The sequence below is a fragment of the Pseudonaja textilis genome, chromosome 3 (assembly GCF_049901715.1).
Source record: "Pseudonaja textilis isolate UNSWEBS1 chromosome 3, rPseTex1.2, whole genome shotgun sequence".
Taxonomy (NCBI): domain Eukaryota; kingdom Metazoa; phylum Chordata; class Lepidosauria; order Squamata; family Elapidae; genus Pseudonaja; species Pseudonaja textilis.
This window is the reverse complement of record NC_141992.1, coordinates 61,486,909-61,504,166: the sequence shown is the minus strand read 5'-3', so window position 1 is coordinate 61,504,166 and position 17,258 is coordinate 61,486,909. Positions and strand designations below refer to the sequence as shown.

General features: G+C 35.0%; 1 protein-coding gene across 1 annotated transcript in view; it reads left to right on the top strand.

Annotated features, from left to right (window-relative positions):
* Positions 1-17,258, top strand: part of LRP8 (LDL receptor related protein 8) — a 205,705-nt gene that overhangs the window by 144,778 nt on the left and 43,669 nt on the right. The window contains exon 4 of the mRNA XM_087929936.1: positions 12,328-12,456. Within this exon, the coding sequence (XP_087786062.1) occupies positions 12,328-12,456 (129 nt within the window). The remainder of the gene's footprint in view (positions 1-12,327; positions 12,457-17,258) is intronic.

Sequence of the window (17,258 nt, the reverse complement as noted above, 5' to 3'; positions counted from 1 at the left end):
TTTATGGTGCCCTCACACATTTGCTATAACATTATAACAGAGGTGGGGAACGATGGATCCTTTATGACTTGTGGACTTCAACTCAGAATTCCTAAGCCAACAGGAACTTTAGACTTTTCAGACTATGACTTTTGCTTGATCATCTGATTTAATCTGCTGAATTTTCTGTAATTTCTATGGAAAAAACCTTTTTGACTGAGAAGGCCAAATTACGAACCCCTTTGCAAAATATATCTGCATGGTAACTTTTTAGCCTGCAAAACTTTTGGTTTCCACTAATTAAGACATCTTGTTCAAAATTCCCATGTGGCTTTCACGAATAATTTAAAAGGAGGATGAACTGTCACTTTTTCCTCTCCAAACAAGCAAGTCCTGCTTATAATACACTAATTATGAAAATTTTAAATCTATTTCACCTTACGTTGCTGATTTTTTTTTTTTAATAAAGAAGGAGGTATTTATAGAACTTTTGTATTATTTATAAAATAGCACCAGGAACCGTAGGCATCAACAGTGCAAATTCAAGTGAACCTGAAATGAATACAAATTATTTACTGGTTTCTAGAGAAAATTGTCCATAACTCACTGTACACAAACATTTGAATAACAAATTCAAATAAATTGAGAAAATGCCCAATCTAAGAACACTAGGATCTTAGTTGTTATTATTATGATTATTGTGTTATAATTTAGTTTATAAAGTTATGAAATAACTAATTTTTCCTATAAAGGGAACAGAGTTAATGCACAACTAGATATTTAGGAATAAATATCTAAATCTGGGACAAATTGAGAGGCTGGTACACTTATCCTAGGGTTCAAGAAAGGCGTCTTCATAAAAAGGAAATAGTTGGCCCTTTATTACCCATTTCTAAATGACAATATCAATTTTTTCCTGAATATATTTATGGTAACTTCCAATTTCTTAATATTGCTGAAATTGCATTAAGCTCTCTAGCTGGAGATGTGATGATGAATAATAACAGTGTAAAAGAGTTACAGAACACAGGCTATTATACTGTGTCAAAGAAGAAAATGAGTCAGAGTTTAGAAGTAGGGGAGAGGGGGAGGTGTCCAGGCAAAGAAGTAGCAAAGTATATAGAAGAGGGAGAATAAATAGGACTTTGAGGCCTTGTTTCTGAAGATTGGTTGTAGCTGGGGGAAGAAGTAGAGATAATAGGATGACTTCACACATGGTATTTTAGATACTTAAGCATGCTCAGATACAGTATTTTAAATAGAGTGTCTCTTTCCAGTGCTGACAGTGCAGCTTCTAAACTCAGATGCTGTTTTTACGAGTGATACCTGATGTTATTATGCAGCTAGGTCATTTTGTATCTATGGACTCATTATTAAGGGGGCGGGATTGAAATCCATCATGTTGAGCTCAATTTATACTCACATGTCTATTTTTACTTGGAAAATTTAGGAAATCATTTGTTATTGCCTTCTTCCAGACTTAATTAACTTAATTATTTTATAATTTCCCACTCTATTCTACTGTCTTGGGATTACTGGAGACTCTCTCATCTGAGTACTAACCAGGTTAGATCTTGCTTAGCTTTTCTGAGGTAAGCTATTGCTAGCCTTTGCTGCAGTTGTTATTAAAACTAGTTGTCAGCTATTCATAGCAGAATGATAAGCAGCATTTCAGGACCAGGGTCAGCTCCCTAGAAAAATTGCAGCCTAAATAGCTAGCTGGGCAAGGAATTCAACAGTTGAAATAGCTCAGCTATTTTTAGTAACCTGAATACGTCCATAACTGTACTTTCTTCACTGGCCACATTTCTTTACCGATAACTGATGACTTAAAATACTACTTATAAAGTTCACCTTAATGCTATAGATTTAGCATAATCATACAATTTAAATATAATTTTAAATACATATTAGTAGCAGATACTAAAACATAGATGAAAATGTAATAGAATTTTGTGTAGAGTAATAATGATTTGAAATGATGCTAGCGCATTCCATATTTATCTATATATAACATAAAAGAAAGTTTGCAGTCTTAATAACATGTAATTAATATCTACACCATAATATAATGGTATAACAATGTTCTATTACTTGCCACATTTGAAATGACTTGGTGTTAATGTGAGCCTTTCGGAGCATTTGTTAGAACATGTGAATGGGTGGAAACAGGAAAAAAACATGGTTTACCCTTATCTATTATTGTTGTTATTGTTATTGTTATCATCATCATCATCATCCATGTATCAAAGCACAAAGTCTAAACAAAAATTACAATTACATTTATTTTGAATTGAAAAAAACTTATGTTCAAAAGTTTAGTACTTAACCCAGGATTTACAAAATGTTCTGGGTGACAACAGTAGCTTTATTTACACTTAAACGAATGTTCAGGTCTGTCAACTGAGTTTTCGGAAACTAGCGAAAAATGCAAACAGCTATGCACATGCTCCCTTAGTTTGAGCCTTTGAACTTTCCAAGGATTCAAGGAAAATTGAACATATTCAAGGAAAACGTGTTTCGGTTTTCCTGACACATTCATTTGGTCGCTTTTTCCTATACTCCACTTTTTTTAACAAGACTTTTGAAAGCGTAATTAGCAATTTACCAGCATGTACCTCAATAAAACATAGTCCACCCAGCAACTGTTCAGCTCCTGTGATGGCATGTGCAAATGACCTTGGGAGGCAGAAGAAAGGACTGCAGTCTAGGCAACAGCTGAAAAGAGAGAGCTCTGTCTGCAGATGGGGGGAAAAGCTTGAGAAGCATTTCAGAAGGGCCCCTCATTAGTTTTCCATAGACTGAAAAGAAAGGAGGGGGTCTTACAAGATTATGTTTAATGTCCCCTTACTTTAAAGTGATGATATTTCTGGGAGTGTTTTTTTTTTTTTTTGGACTGCCTTGAAGGGCTAATATCAATATTGTATATAAAACTGCAATTCCTATAATACCAGTCATGTCGGATAGGATTTTCTGTGATTTGTAACCCAACATACCTGGAGGGCATCACTTTGATGAAGACAGAGCCCATTTGAAACAATTCCCATCAGGATGTAACAGCCAGTTCTTTTATATGAGAAGCATTATGCTCCACACACTTTCAATAGATTTATGTATGCATGAAGAAAAATCAATTTTCCTTATGCTATCACTGAAGTTGGATAAAAAGAGATTGGATGTCTCAGTAGTGAACATCAAGAGGACAAAAGCAAGAATTCTCTCCTATAAACTTGGAGGGATAAAAGAACTGGGAAGGTTTAACAGGCTTTTTTTTTAATCTGATCTCAATGAGTAAGTTTTCCTAGGCACAAATAAGTATTAGGAGATACAATAAAGACACTAATTTAATTCTTACAGAATACAGAATAATAGAGTTGGAAGGGCCCTTGCAGGTCTTCTAATCCAACCGCTCCTCAATCAGGAGACCCTATACCATTGCAGACAAGTGGCTGTCCAGTCTGGTTTAGCTTTAGGGTATATGTTACTCTATACTGTATAGTGGAAGAGATCCTTATACTGTCATCCTCAAAGGCTATAAGTAACATTTCTTTCTATAACCAGACCATTATTACAGAAATAGAAAAAGTTCAAAGCCAAGACAAGTTATACCACTGGAATAAAGCTTTTTTCTCTTTTGATCAAAAGAAGGAATTAATAAGAAGTGCTCCTTGAATTCCTTAAAGGGAATAATTAATTCTTATATTTTATAGTGGCTAAGTATATATTAATTATAGAGACACTCTGAAGCAGCTATGTCCTTGACGAATGTCAAAACGATTGCAGCAATGGAAAGTTGGGTAATTAATTCCATGAATATTTATGATGGATTTCACAGGTACTAGCTATTCTTACATGTTTAGATAGCCCTGAATGCATAATATTTCATAATAGTTATGAATAGATTGACAGCAGTGTACTGGGTACTAGGTTTGTAATTCAGTTTGTATATCTGTTCTTAACTAGTGTACATAATTAGAATATTTATGTTCCAGAATCATCTGTTCAGTTCTAATTTTTGTAATTATCTCGGTCACCAAGAGCAGAATTTCTCACAGGAGTATATATTAAAACAATGGCATTTAATTGAGTCCAAAGATGTATACAAATATTTTCAGTTCACAAGAGAATTGTTTTATACCATGTATTGTATAAGAAAGGGGTGTGTGATGATACAGTGGTTAAAGACCCTGTGCTTGTCAGTTGGAAAGCTGACAGCCCAGGTTCAAGACCCAAGTGCTGTGTGACAGGATGAGCTCCCATTACTTGCTTCAGCTTCCTGCCCATCTCGCAGTTTGAAAGCATGCAAATATGAGTAGATAAATAGGTACCATTTTGATAGCAGCATTCTGTATGCCTCGGCGTATAGTCATGCTGGCCACATGACCACAGAAGTATCTTCAGACAACTCTCTCAGCTAAGTAATGGAGATTACCATGCCCCTAGAGTCAGGCACAACTGGACAGTGGACACCTTTACCTTTATATAAGAAAAGCATTCCAAACAAAAGTAACAGAAAACTCAAAGAGATGTCTCTTCTTTGTAAATGTTAATGCTTGCTGAAGCTTGATAACTGGTGTACATTTTATCCATTTCCGTTCTGTGTAAAAGGTCGGACAGTGATGTCAGCTATTTATCTTATGTCTACTTCTCCAATCAGTAAAATCCAGTGGAGGTGACCCTGAGATTAACTTGCTCTGACAAACTTTCCTAATGGAAAGAATTCTTCCATCAATGGAAAGAACCTTTGGATCCAATCCAGCAATGTTGTTTGTCATATTTGAAAGGCTCACAGCAAGATGCAGTACATGAATGAATAGGACAGGGTAGCACAACTGCTGTTTATTCACATAAATAAAAGTGATGTTTTTTGTAATCTTGTGTATTCAAGAGTTGGCAAACTCTTAAATGTTAATGCTTGCGAGAATTCAAATATTACACCAGTGTAGTATATTATATCTATTTGGACTTGGACCAAGGAGATTAGTTTGTGGTCTTTTCTCAGCTGAAATGAGAATTTACAGAAGATTAATTAAAATATCCTGAGCCAAGCTTACACGAAATGAGAAAGACAATAGATTGTGAACACCATCAGGAAAAGGAAATTGGAATATTTTCAACACAGGCAATGAAAAATATCAACTACTTCAATGCTGGAACAGATTCAGGCACTAGATCAATGGAAGACAATACATATATTGTTTGAAAAAACTATATTTCATTGAAAACATACGTTTTTATGGTTAATAATATAAAAAAGTCCTCAAAACAACAAGTAGCATTTGTGATTGCCAATCCCCAGTAGGAGAAGAAAATAAAAGTATCAGAAGATTTATTTTATACCATACTTCCTTCTCATTAGTTATCTTGGCCAATAATGAACTTTCACCTTATATGATAAGCTTATCACAACAATAAAGTGAGGAAAAATCTGTATTCATTTAAAAGGTAATATGAATATGATAAATAAGGAATTTATAGCATGGGAGTGAGTGAATATTAGCATGGATGCAATTTGAGGCTTCTTTTAGTCTGGAGGGAGCTCCACTCAGCAGAATTCCTATGATTACCACATCAGTTACTATATTATAACATTTTTCTTAAATATTTCTTAAATATTTTATTACTAGGGAATTTGTTTCTATTCTCAGACCATCACTCTAAATCAATTAGCTGAGTTAGCAGTTGTTCTGTCCTTCCCAATGTGATTCTGTCTTTGATCATCTGCACTCTTCTCAGTCACATTCTGGAATAATTAACATACACAGACCTCACTGTGGTATCTGCTTGGACGTAATAATCACCTCAAAATACCTCTAACTTTTCCAGAATATGTAGAATAAATTTTTCTCACACTGTGGGGCTTTTTAAAAAGAATGTTTGGGATGATTCCCTTTGAGTCACAACTTATCCTTAATTGTGTGAATTTTATGAGTCTGAACAAAAGTTTGAAAGTACAGAAATAAAGAGTAAAGGAAATATCCAGTGCTATTTTCTTTTTAAGAATCTGCAATGTTCTGAAATAGCAACCTTGAGCCGTTCAGAATCGAACTCCTGGAGTGAGCTAGTCTGCAGTACTGCATTCTAACCACTGTACCACCACAGCTCCTAAGAAAATTGTAGCATTTATAGATATAATTTGTAGTTTCACATTAATGAATTTTAAGATGTATACAATTTAGACATTGTATTTAACTATTCTTTATTTACTATTCCACAGCTTTGCATTATTTAAGTAAGATGGCAGGCACCTTTACTTTGCAGGCATCTGATAAATAGAGAAAAGTGGGAAGACTCCTCTTAGTATCAATATCTGATAATGGTTTGAAGACACCTTGAAATTCTCCTTCTCTTTCTCCTTCCTAAAAAATAAGAGATTGGAGATGGAAGGATGTTTTCTTGAACATATGGTTCATGAATGGGCAAGTGACATTATAAAAGTTTTAATCCACATAAGTATGTGACATGCCAGCAGGTTTATTGGTGGAAACAGACTTTGTCCTGTCTGCATGTAATAAGTATCCAAAAGTTTGATCATGGGCTTTTTTAATTTACTTCCTAATACTTCTTACCTTTATCTCTTGAGACTATTTACCTAAAGTTAAATTATCATTTACGTAATGTCATTAACACTTCTTGAGATCCATTCACTTTCAAAATTATCTGAACAATATGTTCATCATTAAGAAGGGTGGACTTAATGGAAAAGAACATCTAATCCCACATTCTGTATTTCCTCTCTAAAATGTAGGAATTCATTTCCTAAGAGGATAATTTAGATGTGAAAACCTATAGTTGCCAAGTATATAAGCACAGTAACTGATCTCTTCAGTCAGGCCAAGGGGATGGAGAGATAAACTGCTGTTTCATATTCATAGAAAGTAATTAGTTGGGGGAAAAAAACATCCACAACCTCTATCTCTATCTGTACAATCTTCTTTAGATTTCCCTATGAAGCGTTTGTTGAAGTACGTACCAAACAGCTTCATGAATGAGATCTTTTCTACACAAGAGGAGCATCTGTGTATCACAGTATAATTGAAATCACATACTCTATTTCTAATTACAACTTTCCAAGTATTCATTCACCAGGTTTATGTGTGGTCTGTGTTCGTTCAGCTGTGAATGAAACATTTCACATGCAAAGTATTTCTGAGGATACTGGCATAAAGCCTGGTGAACCACTGGGATAGTTCAGGAACAAGCTGGTGCCCATCCTTGTTCTGAAAACCCAGAGAATGCCTTTTAAGTCCATTTCATCAGCTGTCTCTTCCCTTTTGATGAGTTGTTTCAAATTCTGGGTTCTGTTGTGTGTGACCTCCAGATCATCTTTATGTCAGAGGTGAAAGCAAAACATCTGAGGCAGGCTGGGCAGGCTGCATTTCAGAGGATTTCTCTTTGAAAGTGGAAAGTCTTTAAGAAATGAACCCTTAAGACCTGTGTCAGTGTTTCATTGCTCTCATGAATTAGATTTTAATGTCCTGATTTTGTTCTGAGTTTGATATACCCCACCCAGATTTAGATTGGGGTAAGCTATAAATATTGTAAAACAAATATTGAGAAGGATTGCTTCCAGTAACTCAACATGTAGCGCAGAATCATAAAATTGGAGGATTTATAAACTCAATAGGCTAATTGTCCTTCACTGTAAAATATCTAAAAGTAGAATGCCTTAACAGATGGCCACCATCTGAATAATTGCTGTTCTTACTGCTAAGTAAGTATCTCAATACTCAACCAAAATCTGCTGCTACTAATTCTACTTTTTTCCTCTAAAATTTAAAGTCTTGAATCTTTGAGGAACATCTCTTTTAACTCTTTTCTTTCTAAGCTATACAATATCCTTTCTTGAGTACAGGTGCATGTTTTCTAGATTAGATTACTCCTTAATGATTCTTCCCTGAAATTATTCCTCTTTTATCATTTAGAGATTAAACTAATGCATAATTTAAGTGATGAAGTAAACTATGCTACTTGCAATGTGGAAATGATGATATTATTAATGCAGTGTAACATCAATTAGGTTTTTAAAATGTTTGTGTGTGTTTTGAATGTACTGTGTGAAACCAGGTACAGTATCTTTTCTGTGCTTGTAATTTGAATCATTATTATCCCGTTCTTCTGTTGTTGGGATATTTATTAGTGGAAAATGATCGCAACTCCTCTTTTACTGGATAATTTTAAGTTGGCTGTGTATTTCTTAACTATCATGACACTTAATTGCTTTCTTGCTCCAGATAGATTGAGAAAGGTATTTTTATTGCCTCTCTCAGCTTTCCATATCAGACTTTAGCTGTGTTTTAGATTTCTTAATGCTGTCTATGGACATTTTAAATCATCCAGGTCATGCTTATCACAAAGGTGCTTTTTCCCAAGGCAACTGGGCTTTCTTAGTTTTTTTTCCTTTGAAAATATTCAGTTCTTCAGAACTGAAGAAGGTTCTTGGATGAGAAGGGAAATGTTTTCAAAGGGAAAAACACAAAGTTCAATTGTTTTTTGGAAAAACGCCTTTGGAACTTTCTTAATACTGTCCCTACAGATCTGGACCATAGGTTTTGCTTGTCCTTAATGACTTCTAATTCATCCCTTTCTTATACAAGCCTCTCTTTATTTCCTCCAAGCCTTATGTTGTTTTCATTTTATAATTGATGCCTGCAAGACAAGTGTTTTTAACTCAGTTCTTCTGATAAGACAATTAAACAATTCCTTCTGTTCCTTTTACTCTGGAACATACTGCTAGGAGTTGCTTGAAATTCAGCAATATTTAAAGAGTTAAAAAATAAATGAGGCATTTCCAAAGTAGAATTACTCTGGATCCTTAAGAGATTAGTTGTCTAATCCCTTGAAGATTTAAGTTTAATCTTGCATTCTGGGAAGGGGAAAATCTCTACTTTGTAGAACTCTTTTCTAGGCACTTACGAATTTAGAGATGCTAATGTTTTGTGATTGCCCAAAACATTCCCCAGCCCAAATATTGACTGAGTTACTGCGCCCTAGCGATGTCACTAATACATGAAATCTAGGTGGATTGTTGATGAGCCTTATTCATGAATTTAAATCCTTACTAGTTGCAAAGAATTATATTAGACAGTTGTTTAAATCCAGTGCCTCTGAAAACAGAGGGCACCCGGAATTGGAATCCCATGATTTCAGTAGAAATTAAGCGCTACTCACAGAATTTCACTGGCTTCAATCCCAAGATTGTTGAGCAGTAGGATGGATTATATATGTAGCTGCTAATGTCTGAGGCTGAATTAGCAGTTTATGCATAACGTTTGTGAGAAATACTGGATCTTCTTAGTATGCTGTTTCATATTTTATAGGAAATTGAATAAGGAATCTTAAAGCAGTGGTCATAGTAAGCAGGCCTTCTTGTTCAAAATAACATTTCCAGAAAAAATAGGCCTTGTTTCATGCTTCCAGAAACTGTCTAGTCTGTTACTGAAAAGATCTTTAGGTTTCCCACAAGAAGTAGGGGCTGTTTTTTTATTTTTTTGCATGCCCCTAGAGCACCTGTATGGTGAGAACCCAACAAATGGTCATGTGAAAGTCAATGTCTGTTATCTAGCCATTCCCTTGAATATATATATATATAATGCTTCTGTGCCTGAAAAGCTCAGCAGTAGCACAAGAGGAAGCCAAGCAATGGGGCGCCAGTTAGGCTCAACAATTTTAATGAAAGAATTTGTCCTGTTGGGGTGTAAAGAAACCAAGAATGAATGGGCCATTGGTTGTGGCAAGTCAATGGACTCGTCTTGCTTGTCTTCACTCTTGTCTCTGTATAAATAAAGCATTGTTGTCCATCCTTGGCATTTGTGCCTCATGGTGATAAATTGGTCTTGATGTGTCTGACATTTTAACCAAGTCTTTTTAATGGTCTATTTGTGAATGACTCTGTTCTCCCTATGTTTTGCACCGACATAAACCTTGACAGCATTCCCTGTCATATATCAGGTTAACCCTTTATTTATCCTAGGTTCAGGAAACTCAAACTGCAAATTGTTAAGCCACAAAAAAGGACGAAAGTGATGGAAGCAAGAATTGTTAAGTAGACATAATTTGCACCTGCAACTGAGTTTTTATTTGCAGCCTGCTGTTGATTTTGATCAAAATTTGCTTCCGAATGAAACATTAACAAATGGATGACCTTTTTCCTAGAACTTTTTTGCACTGATTTGTCATTTGTTAACTAATTTTTCTTAACTTTGTATCTCAAAATGCAAGTTTTGTAAGCAACTTTGAGTGCCTGGCAAAGAGGAAAGGTAGCATGAAAATCAGATAAATAAATATTTTCCATCTAATTATTGCATCGCAACGTAATTATTGTATTCCTAGTTCCAGAATTCAAATCCTAGAATTTAAGCCTATTATGTGGAGGGTTACTAATCTGGAGAAAAAAAATCTGTGCCTTATTGAGATGATTAATCTCATGTCTTTTTTTTTTTTTTATAAAGAGAGTATACTTTCCTGCTATTCTCCTCTCCAACACCCTAACTGATCTGCTAACTGTAATTCAGTAAAACTGTTTATATTTTCATTACTTGTTCTTGTTCTCCAAAAGAACAAGTTTAAATCATATTACCCCTGGGCTTTTTTCCTGTTGTATAAACTGAGAAGAACAATTGCTCACAGACTTCCTCTCAAATAATGTCAGGGGAAGAACTTTTAATTTTATTATTTTCCCCAGTTGCGGTCTCTTGTACTCTGTTTTGGGAAAGTTTCAAACTAATGTTTATAAAAATGAATTATAGTTGTTAAACTAAGGGAAAAACAGCTATAGCTGGAGGGACTAGTTAGCATGTCATTAATATGCCTATATACTATATACATATACAATACATACAATAGTATACCATAGACCTGTATACTGCATGAGTCAGAAAGACGTCTGATAAAATATCTACAGGCTTCTCACATCCTGGACATAAACGGTTTCAACTCCTCCCCTCGGGATGCCGCTATAGGGCATTGCATGCCAAAACTAGACAGAGAGACAGGTTTTTGTCCTCGTACCACACTCTGCTGAACATCTAATTCCCACAGTACTTATATCTATTTATCTATGTAGTATGGTTGTATTATTTTTATCCTTCTCATATGTTCTATTATTTTCTGTTATTGGTATCATTATTATGATTATTATTACTTTGTTGTTTTGCATGTACATTGAGACCGTATGCATTGGAGACAAATTCTTTGTGTGCCCAATCACACATGACCAATATAAAGCATTAATGGTGCCATCTTTATGACAGCTGATCAGATTTTTTTTGATAATATATGTTTCTAGCTATTTAAGTATCCCAAATATCAGACTGAATGCCTGAAAAAGAGAATGCAAGTAGGGGACAGTTGGGATAATTGAAGAAATATCAAATATTGCTCTCCAGTATTAGGAATTTTCATAATTTTACATATACAAAATTAAGGCACTATTAGCTTTCCTGAAATAAAGTCCATTAAAATAAGTGGGACTTACTTCCAAGAAAATGTATTAGATTATTGTTTGTAAGCAGTCATTGGCTTCAGGGTTATCCTTATCAGTGCAGTAAAATATGTATTAAGTAAACATTCTCCATAACTTTGTACACAATGTCAAACACAACACTTTGTATTTCCTACATTATTAATATTGTCTTACATTATTTATTTATAGATTGCAAAGTGAATGTGAGGCTTATTCAAGGAAAGGAGTATTTCCATTTTGTTTTCTAAATTTTGTATTCTCCTCCTACCCTGTGGGAGGCGGTATATTTATATTTCCAGATGATGCAGTCCAAAGAAAATCTTAACTCTGTTCATGTATTCTATAGAGTTTCTAACATTTCTTTTTTCAAAAAAGATGGGCTCTCCAGTATTAAGGCCATCAAAGAAATTATATTACCAAGAGTGTTCACCAACAGCTCATATGCCAGCAAGGGTAAATATTTCACCATAAAACTACTACACAGAGAGCCAATTTCAAGGAATTTATCAAATAAGCAGCTTCCCTAAATTATCTTCCTCTCTTTGAAAAATAAGTCAGAAATATATTTTGTAATGTTTAACCCCAGTTGTATGTGGGTCAGTGAGTTTAAGCAATATTATTTTCTAATTTATAAATAGTTCATGAAAAAACTGAATTGGTGCAGACTGCACTATTTGTGTTGCGTAATATCTGGGATAAATTTATTTTCTCTTCACTTTATTTGAAGCTTTCAGAGATATCAGGGAGAAAAAGAAATCCCATTTCTTTCAGAACTATTATAAATAATGTCTACACTTTGTAAAAGTCAAAGCGATGCTGGATGCAGTACAATATATTCTTGGCCTGGGTAACTTTAACTGTGTTCTGTTTGTTTGCTTTTGTAGCCAAACAAGTATGTCTAGCTGAAAAAATTAGTTGTGGAGACTCCAGCAATAAATGCATTCCTGCATCTTGGAAATGTGATGGAGAAAAAGACTGTGAAAGTGGAATTGATGAAGCTGGTTGCACTAACAGTAAGTGTAAAAACCCAGTAAGATATGCTTGTTAATCTAGTGCCCATACTCCACATCCTCTCCCTCCTATCTTTCTTCTCTATGTTATTGGCTCTGAACAACTGTATTGTATGGTGCATCAAGTTGCTTTATCCTATTAGATTTTATGAAAAGAGATGAAGTAAAATTCATACTAACGTTGGACAGATAGCATATTGCCCTGCATTATGGTTTATTTTGACTTCTTTCTTATTTAGTGTAATTTGCTAAGAGAGATCAGTAAATAAGCCATGGGTAGCCTGGCAGAGTTTGAAAAACCTGTTTTATTTTTGTCTTAGTGCTTTCAAATGTGGCTTAAAATGATGTGTAGGCAGGCTTCATGGCTTATCTCCTGATTTGTTTTTGTGCTCTTCCCTAGCTTTTAACATATCCGAAATGCAAATAGAAACGCTAAAAATAGATGGGCTAAAAAGCTCATTAAACAAACCTTGGTTAAAGCAAACTGTAGCTTAATATGCAGGTCCCATGAATACCTCTTTTTGGTTCATAGTGTAGACGTCTTTGGGATAGTTGTTTACTCCAGAACCATTGCTTGTACAAACAAAGGGGTAAAAAAGTTAACATTTTAATCAGGGCCCTTTTGTTTTCAAAGACGCCTAAATACAAGTGAAACACTAGTAGAACAGCTGTGGTTCCACCAAATAAAAAGTTCACATGGTAAAGCATATTAAAATATAAGGTTGTAATAAAGAAGTATGTTTGTAGCTCAAAGATGACATGAGGGCTGGTCGTCTTTGAGTTTGCTTGTTTTCTTGCAGAGGTTTTATTACCTAAATTAAGTAACATCATCAATGCGAGTCTGTCAGGTTGAAAAAGTGTCCAGTAGATTCCCTGGTAACATTAATGTGACTTCTAGATTCCAAGGGCTACAGTACATTATTTTTTTAGGTTTTGTTCGTAAACTTTTCATTCAATTTTTGTTGGCTTAGACTAGGGGATGTAGAAAATGAGATAAATATTACTCTATATGCAATATGACATTTCTGTTCTTCAGTACTCTAATGAGCAAAAGGCACTTGTTTCAAGCAATCAGCTCATGAATCTATTTTTTTCTTTCGTATATTTCTATATGTTGTAAATTTCTATATGTGAAAAAAGAATTCCTATGTAGAAGAAATTACATAAGGTAGAAAAAAGTACCTTCCATGCCTTTAGTGTAAATTGATACATTTCAAACTGGAATTCGCTTGGCAGTCTATTCTTATACAGTACTCAAGAATAAATGAACCTTATAAAGAAAGCTGACAGTCATCAAGATTTTTACTCTTCTGATGGGAGATTTTTTTTTAAAAAAGCATTCCCGTACTGACTGTGGAGGAAGAGGTTTCCTTCCTCTTGAAATCAGCTAAATTCTATCTAGAGGTGTAACAGGTACGCTGTCAGGTATATTCACAAACTTAATGTATCAGTTCAAAACCAGCTGGATTCCTGTCTAGAGTTGTAACAGGTACACTGTCAGGTATATTCACAAACTTAATGTATCAATATGAAACTGCCTCAGATTCTCTTTATTCTTTGGAATTTTTAATTTCTTTTTCTTATAGAGAACTCTTACTTTTCACAAACAAGCTGTTGTGGTTGAAAATTACCTTTTCCCTACTGTTATTCTTGATTCCCATTTCTTTCTCTTTTCAAAATATTGTTTGGTTTTATTGATTAAATTCTTCTTTATATATCATTTTTGTTCTTTGGTCATCTCCAAATATGGCTTTTCTTTTTCTTTTCTATTCTTTCTAAAATGTGAGGCCCCTTTTTCCCCTTTACTTGGGTGTTTGAAAACTCCTGGCAGCTCTCAAGCTCATCTCTTGAAATGTGAAACTTCCTGTCACATTAGTGCCTCTGTCTGCCAGAGAAAGTATTTCCATTTCAAAGTAATATCAACCTCATCAATCACACATTGGTCTTTTTGAAAATAAGTTCCTAGGTGATAAAAGTTGTTTCTCTCACTTCACTATGCTAAAAATCCAAGAACCTTGAAACTTAAAAACCAGAGAAAGGGTGGAAGAGAATTAGCCAGTTGCTTTTAAAAGTTGCATCATTTTATGAGAAATAGCATCCATGAGTTATTTTTATTGGGGGCTTAATAGATTTGAAATGTGACAATTTCAGCAAGGTGACACACTCAACTTTTTTGTTAGGTAGAATTGGATCACAAAGCAGAACTTTGGTAATAAATTCAAATTGCAAGGAATTCTTTAGAAAATAATCGACCAGGTAGGAACTTTCAAGAAGGCAATGCGGGGATTTTTATAGCCATCATTAAACTTGTCTATATAGACAAACAATCCTACAGGAAAAATTCTGCTGTAGGGATTCATTGTATGCCATGTTCAAATTGCTACATCAGGTTGCTATTAAATGCAATCAATACAGGTATTTTCTTGTCGGTAGTGAAGAATTATGTCATATATATGCCTACTAGGCAGTCAGTACTGAGCTGTATAAGTGAGCCAATCAAAAATCTATTCTCTCCACGTTTCTCTAATTCTGAATTCCCTGCAAGTTTCTCCTCTTTCCCCCTTCCTCCTCCATAAAAGTATTGGCCTTCTCAATACACCACTCAGTTAAACAGAAAAGAAACAATTTAATACAGGAAGGTCTGTGAAGTCCCATACAACTACCATATCCATAAAGGTTCTATTTCTTTTTAACCAGAAATTTGCCTCCTGAAGAAAATATCCATGGGTTTTCAACATGCTGCTCTTGACATTGGTTTTGTGAATTTAAAGCATTTATACTCAGCAGAGCATTGGAGGTATTAATAAGAAAAGCAGTCCTAGCCCTCAGGCTTACAGTCTGAAGGAACTTCATGCACAAAGAAAAGAGGTGGCATGAAAAAAGGAAAATAATACTCAGATTGTGATTCTTAACAATCATACTGTCTGTGCATATATAGCAGTGGAATGGCAATAATACAACCAAAAGTAGTTGGTTTTCTTGAATGAAAACAAAAAAAGGAGTCTCAAATTGCTGGTGATTGATTCTCTTTTCTCTGCTGAATTCTGAAAGCAATCACTGGCCCATGTAGGAATTAGATGAGACATAAGGCCTTCAAGTGAATCATGCCATATAATTTCTTTGTTTTTTTGGTGGGGAAGAAGCATAACAAAGGATAGAAAAGTATTTGCTCTAAGAGACCAATTCTTTAAATAACTATGCAAGCAGCATTCAGTTGAACATTCGGAGTTTCAGTCGTCTCCCCCCCACCCTTCTATGTTCAAAGGATAATGTATGTACAGAATAGTTTGGTGTCCCAATTAGAATTACATTGTGTATCTATCTTGAGCTGTTCTGTGTTGAATTCCCCATAGAGTTAATCGAGATCTTTAGTTGGAATGTGTCTGCCAATCTGTGATTGCTAGCATAATCATGGTCATCTTTTCTTTTCAAATCCCCTTCTCCTTTTGGAAATCTCTGACATGATATTGATCCCATGCTACTTCCTCTTCCTGTGAGGACAATTAACCAGTGGAATAGTTTGCCTTCAGAAATCGTGGGTGCTCCATCACTGGAGGTTTTTAAGAAAAAGCTAGACAGCCACTTATTTGAAATGGTATAGGTTTTCCTGCTAGAGCAGTGAGCTGAACTAAAAAATCTCCAAGGTCCCTTCCAGTTTCTGTTCTGTTCTATTCTGTATCTTCAACCATTTTGGAACCTGCATCTCTTCAGCAGTCCAAGACTACCTACCTCTGCTTGCTAGCAATTTTCTTTTTTTCCTTCCCTCTAAGTTCATCTGCTTCTGCCAGTTCCTTAGCTCATTTCAGCATCCCTTCCCTGTGAGAGATTCTGCAGATGTAACAGCAGATCTGATTCTTCTCATTGTTCTTTCTCAGGCTCAGTTTATCATCCACAGCTACAATCATTATGTCTGGGTCATCATGTGGCAGGATGGTATACAACCCTATCTTCTCCATTCTATATCAAAGTTCTCTCCATATATATTTTTATTGATGTTATATTTATACTGATGTATACTATTCGTTATAATTCTGTAATTTACATTACAAAAGTATATGAAAACACTGTGATATTATTGCTGTGAAGTAAACAGAAAGGAAACAATAGTGCCTTCCTCAAAATTATTCCAAGCTCCTGAAAACTTTAAGACTGTATTTGCAAACCTGGTGTCTGCCAAAACAGAGATGGTTTAGAGATGAAGTCTCAAATAAGGAAGAAACTTTTTCCCTAAGGACTAATATTGCCTGTGAAAATTTCTTCATCTATCATTCTGTAACATTTCTAGCTTCAGCAAATGATTGTAGTGAATGTGAAAGTAATCTGTCTTCCTTGACTCAGTCGAATAGCTCACCTTGGAAAGTTAAATAAGCTGTAATAAAACATAGCCCCTTATCTGAGAATTAAGATAATAAAATGAAATGCATCCTTTTCAGGAGGCAACTGTCTGACAAATGGGGTGCTTTTCTAAGAGATGGTAGAGAACCTCCAGTTTGAACTGCTCAGAAACATTTAGTGATAGTATAAACAAAAGATGTAAAGGGGTTTGACTACCAAAAAGCAGAGACCCTCTCTCCATTTCATCTACAGCAGGGGTGTTAAACTGGTGGCCATTAGGCCGGATGTGTCACATGCAGACCACGCCCACCCCAGCTCCGTAAAGGGGAAAAACATCACGTGATGGCAATGTGATGCTGCAAGTTTGACACCCATGATCTACAATAGGTTGGAAATCTAAAGATTGAGGTGGGACACCAAAAGAGGTTCTTAAAAAAGCTTTCTAAGGGAATAGCTAATCCCATAAAAAA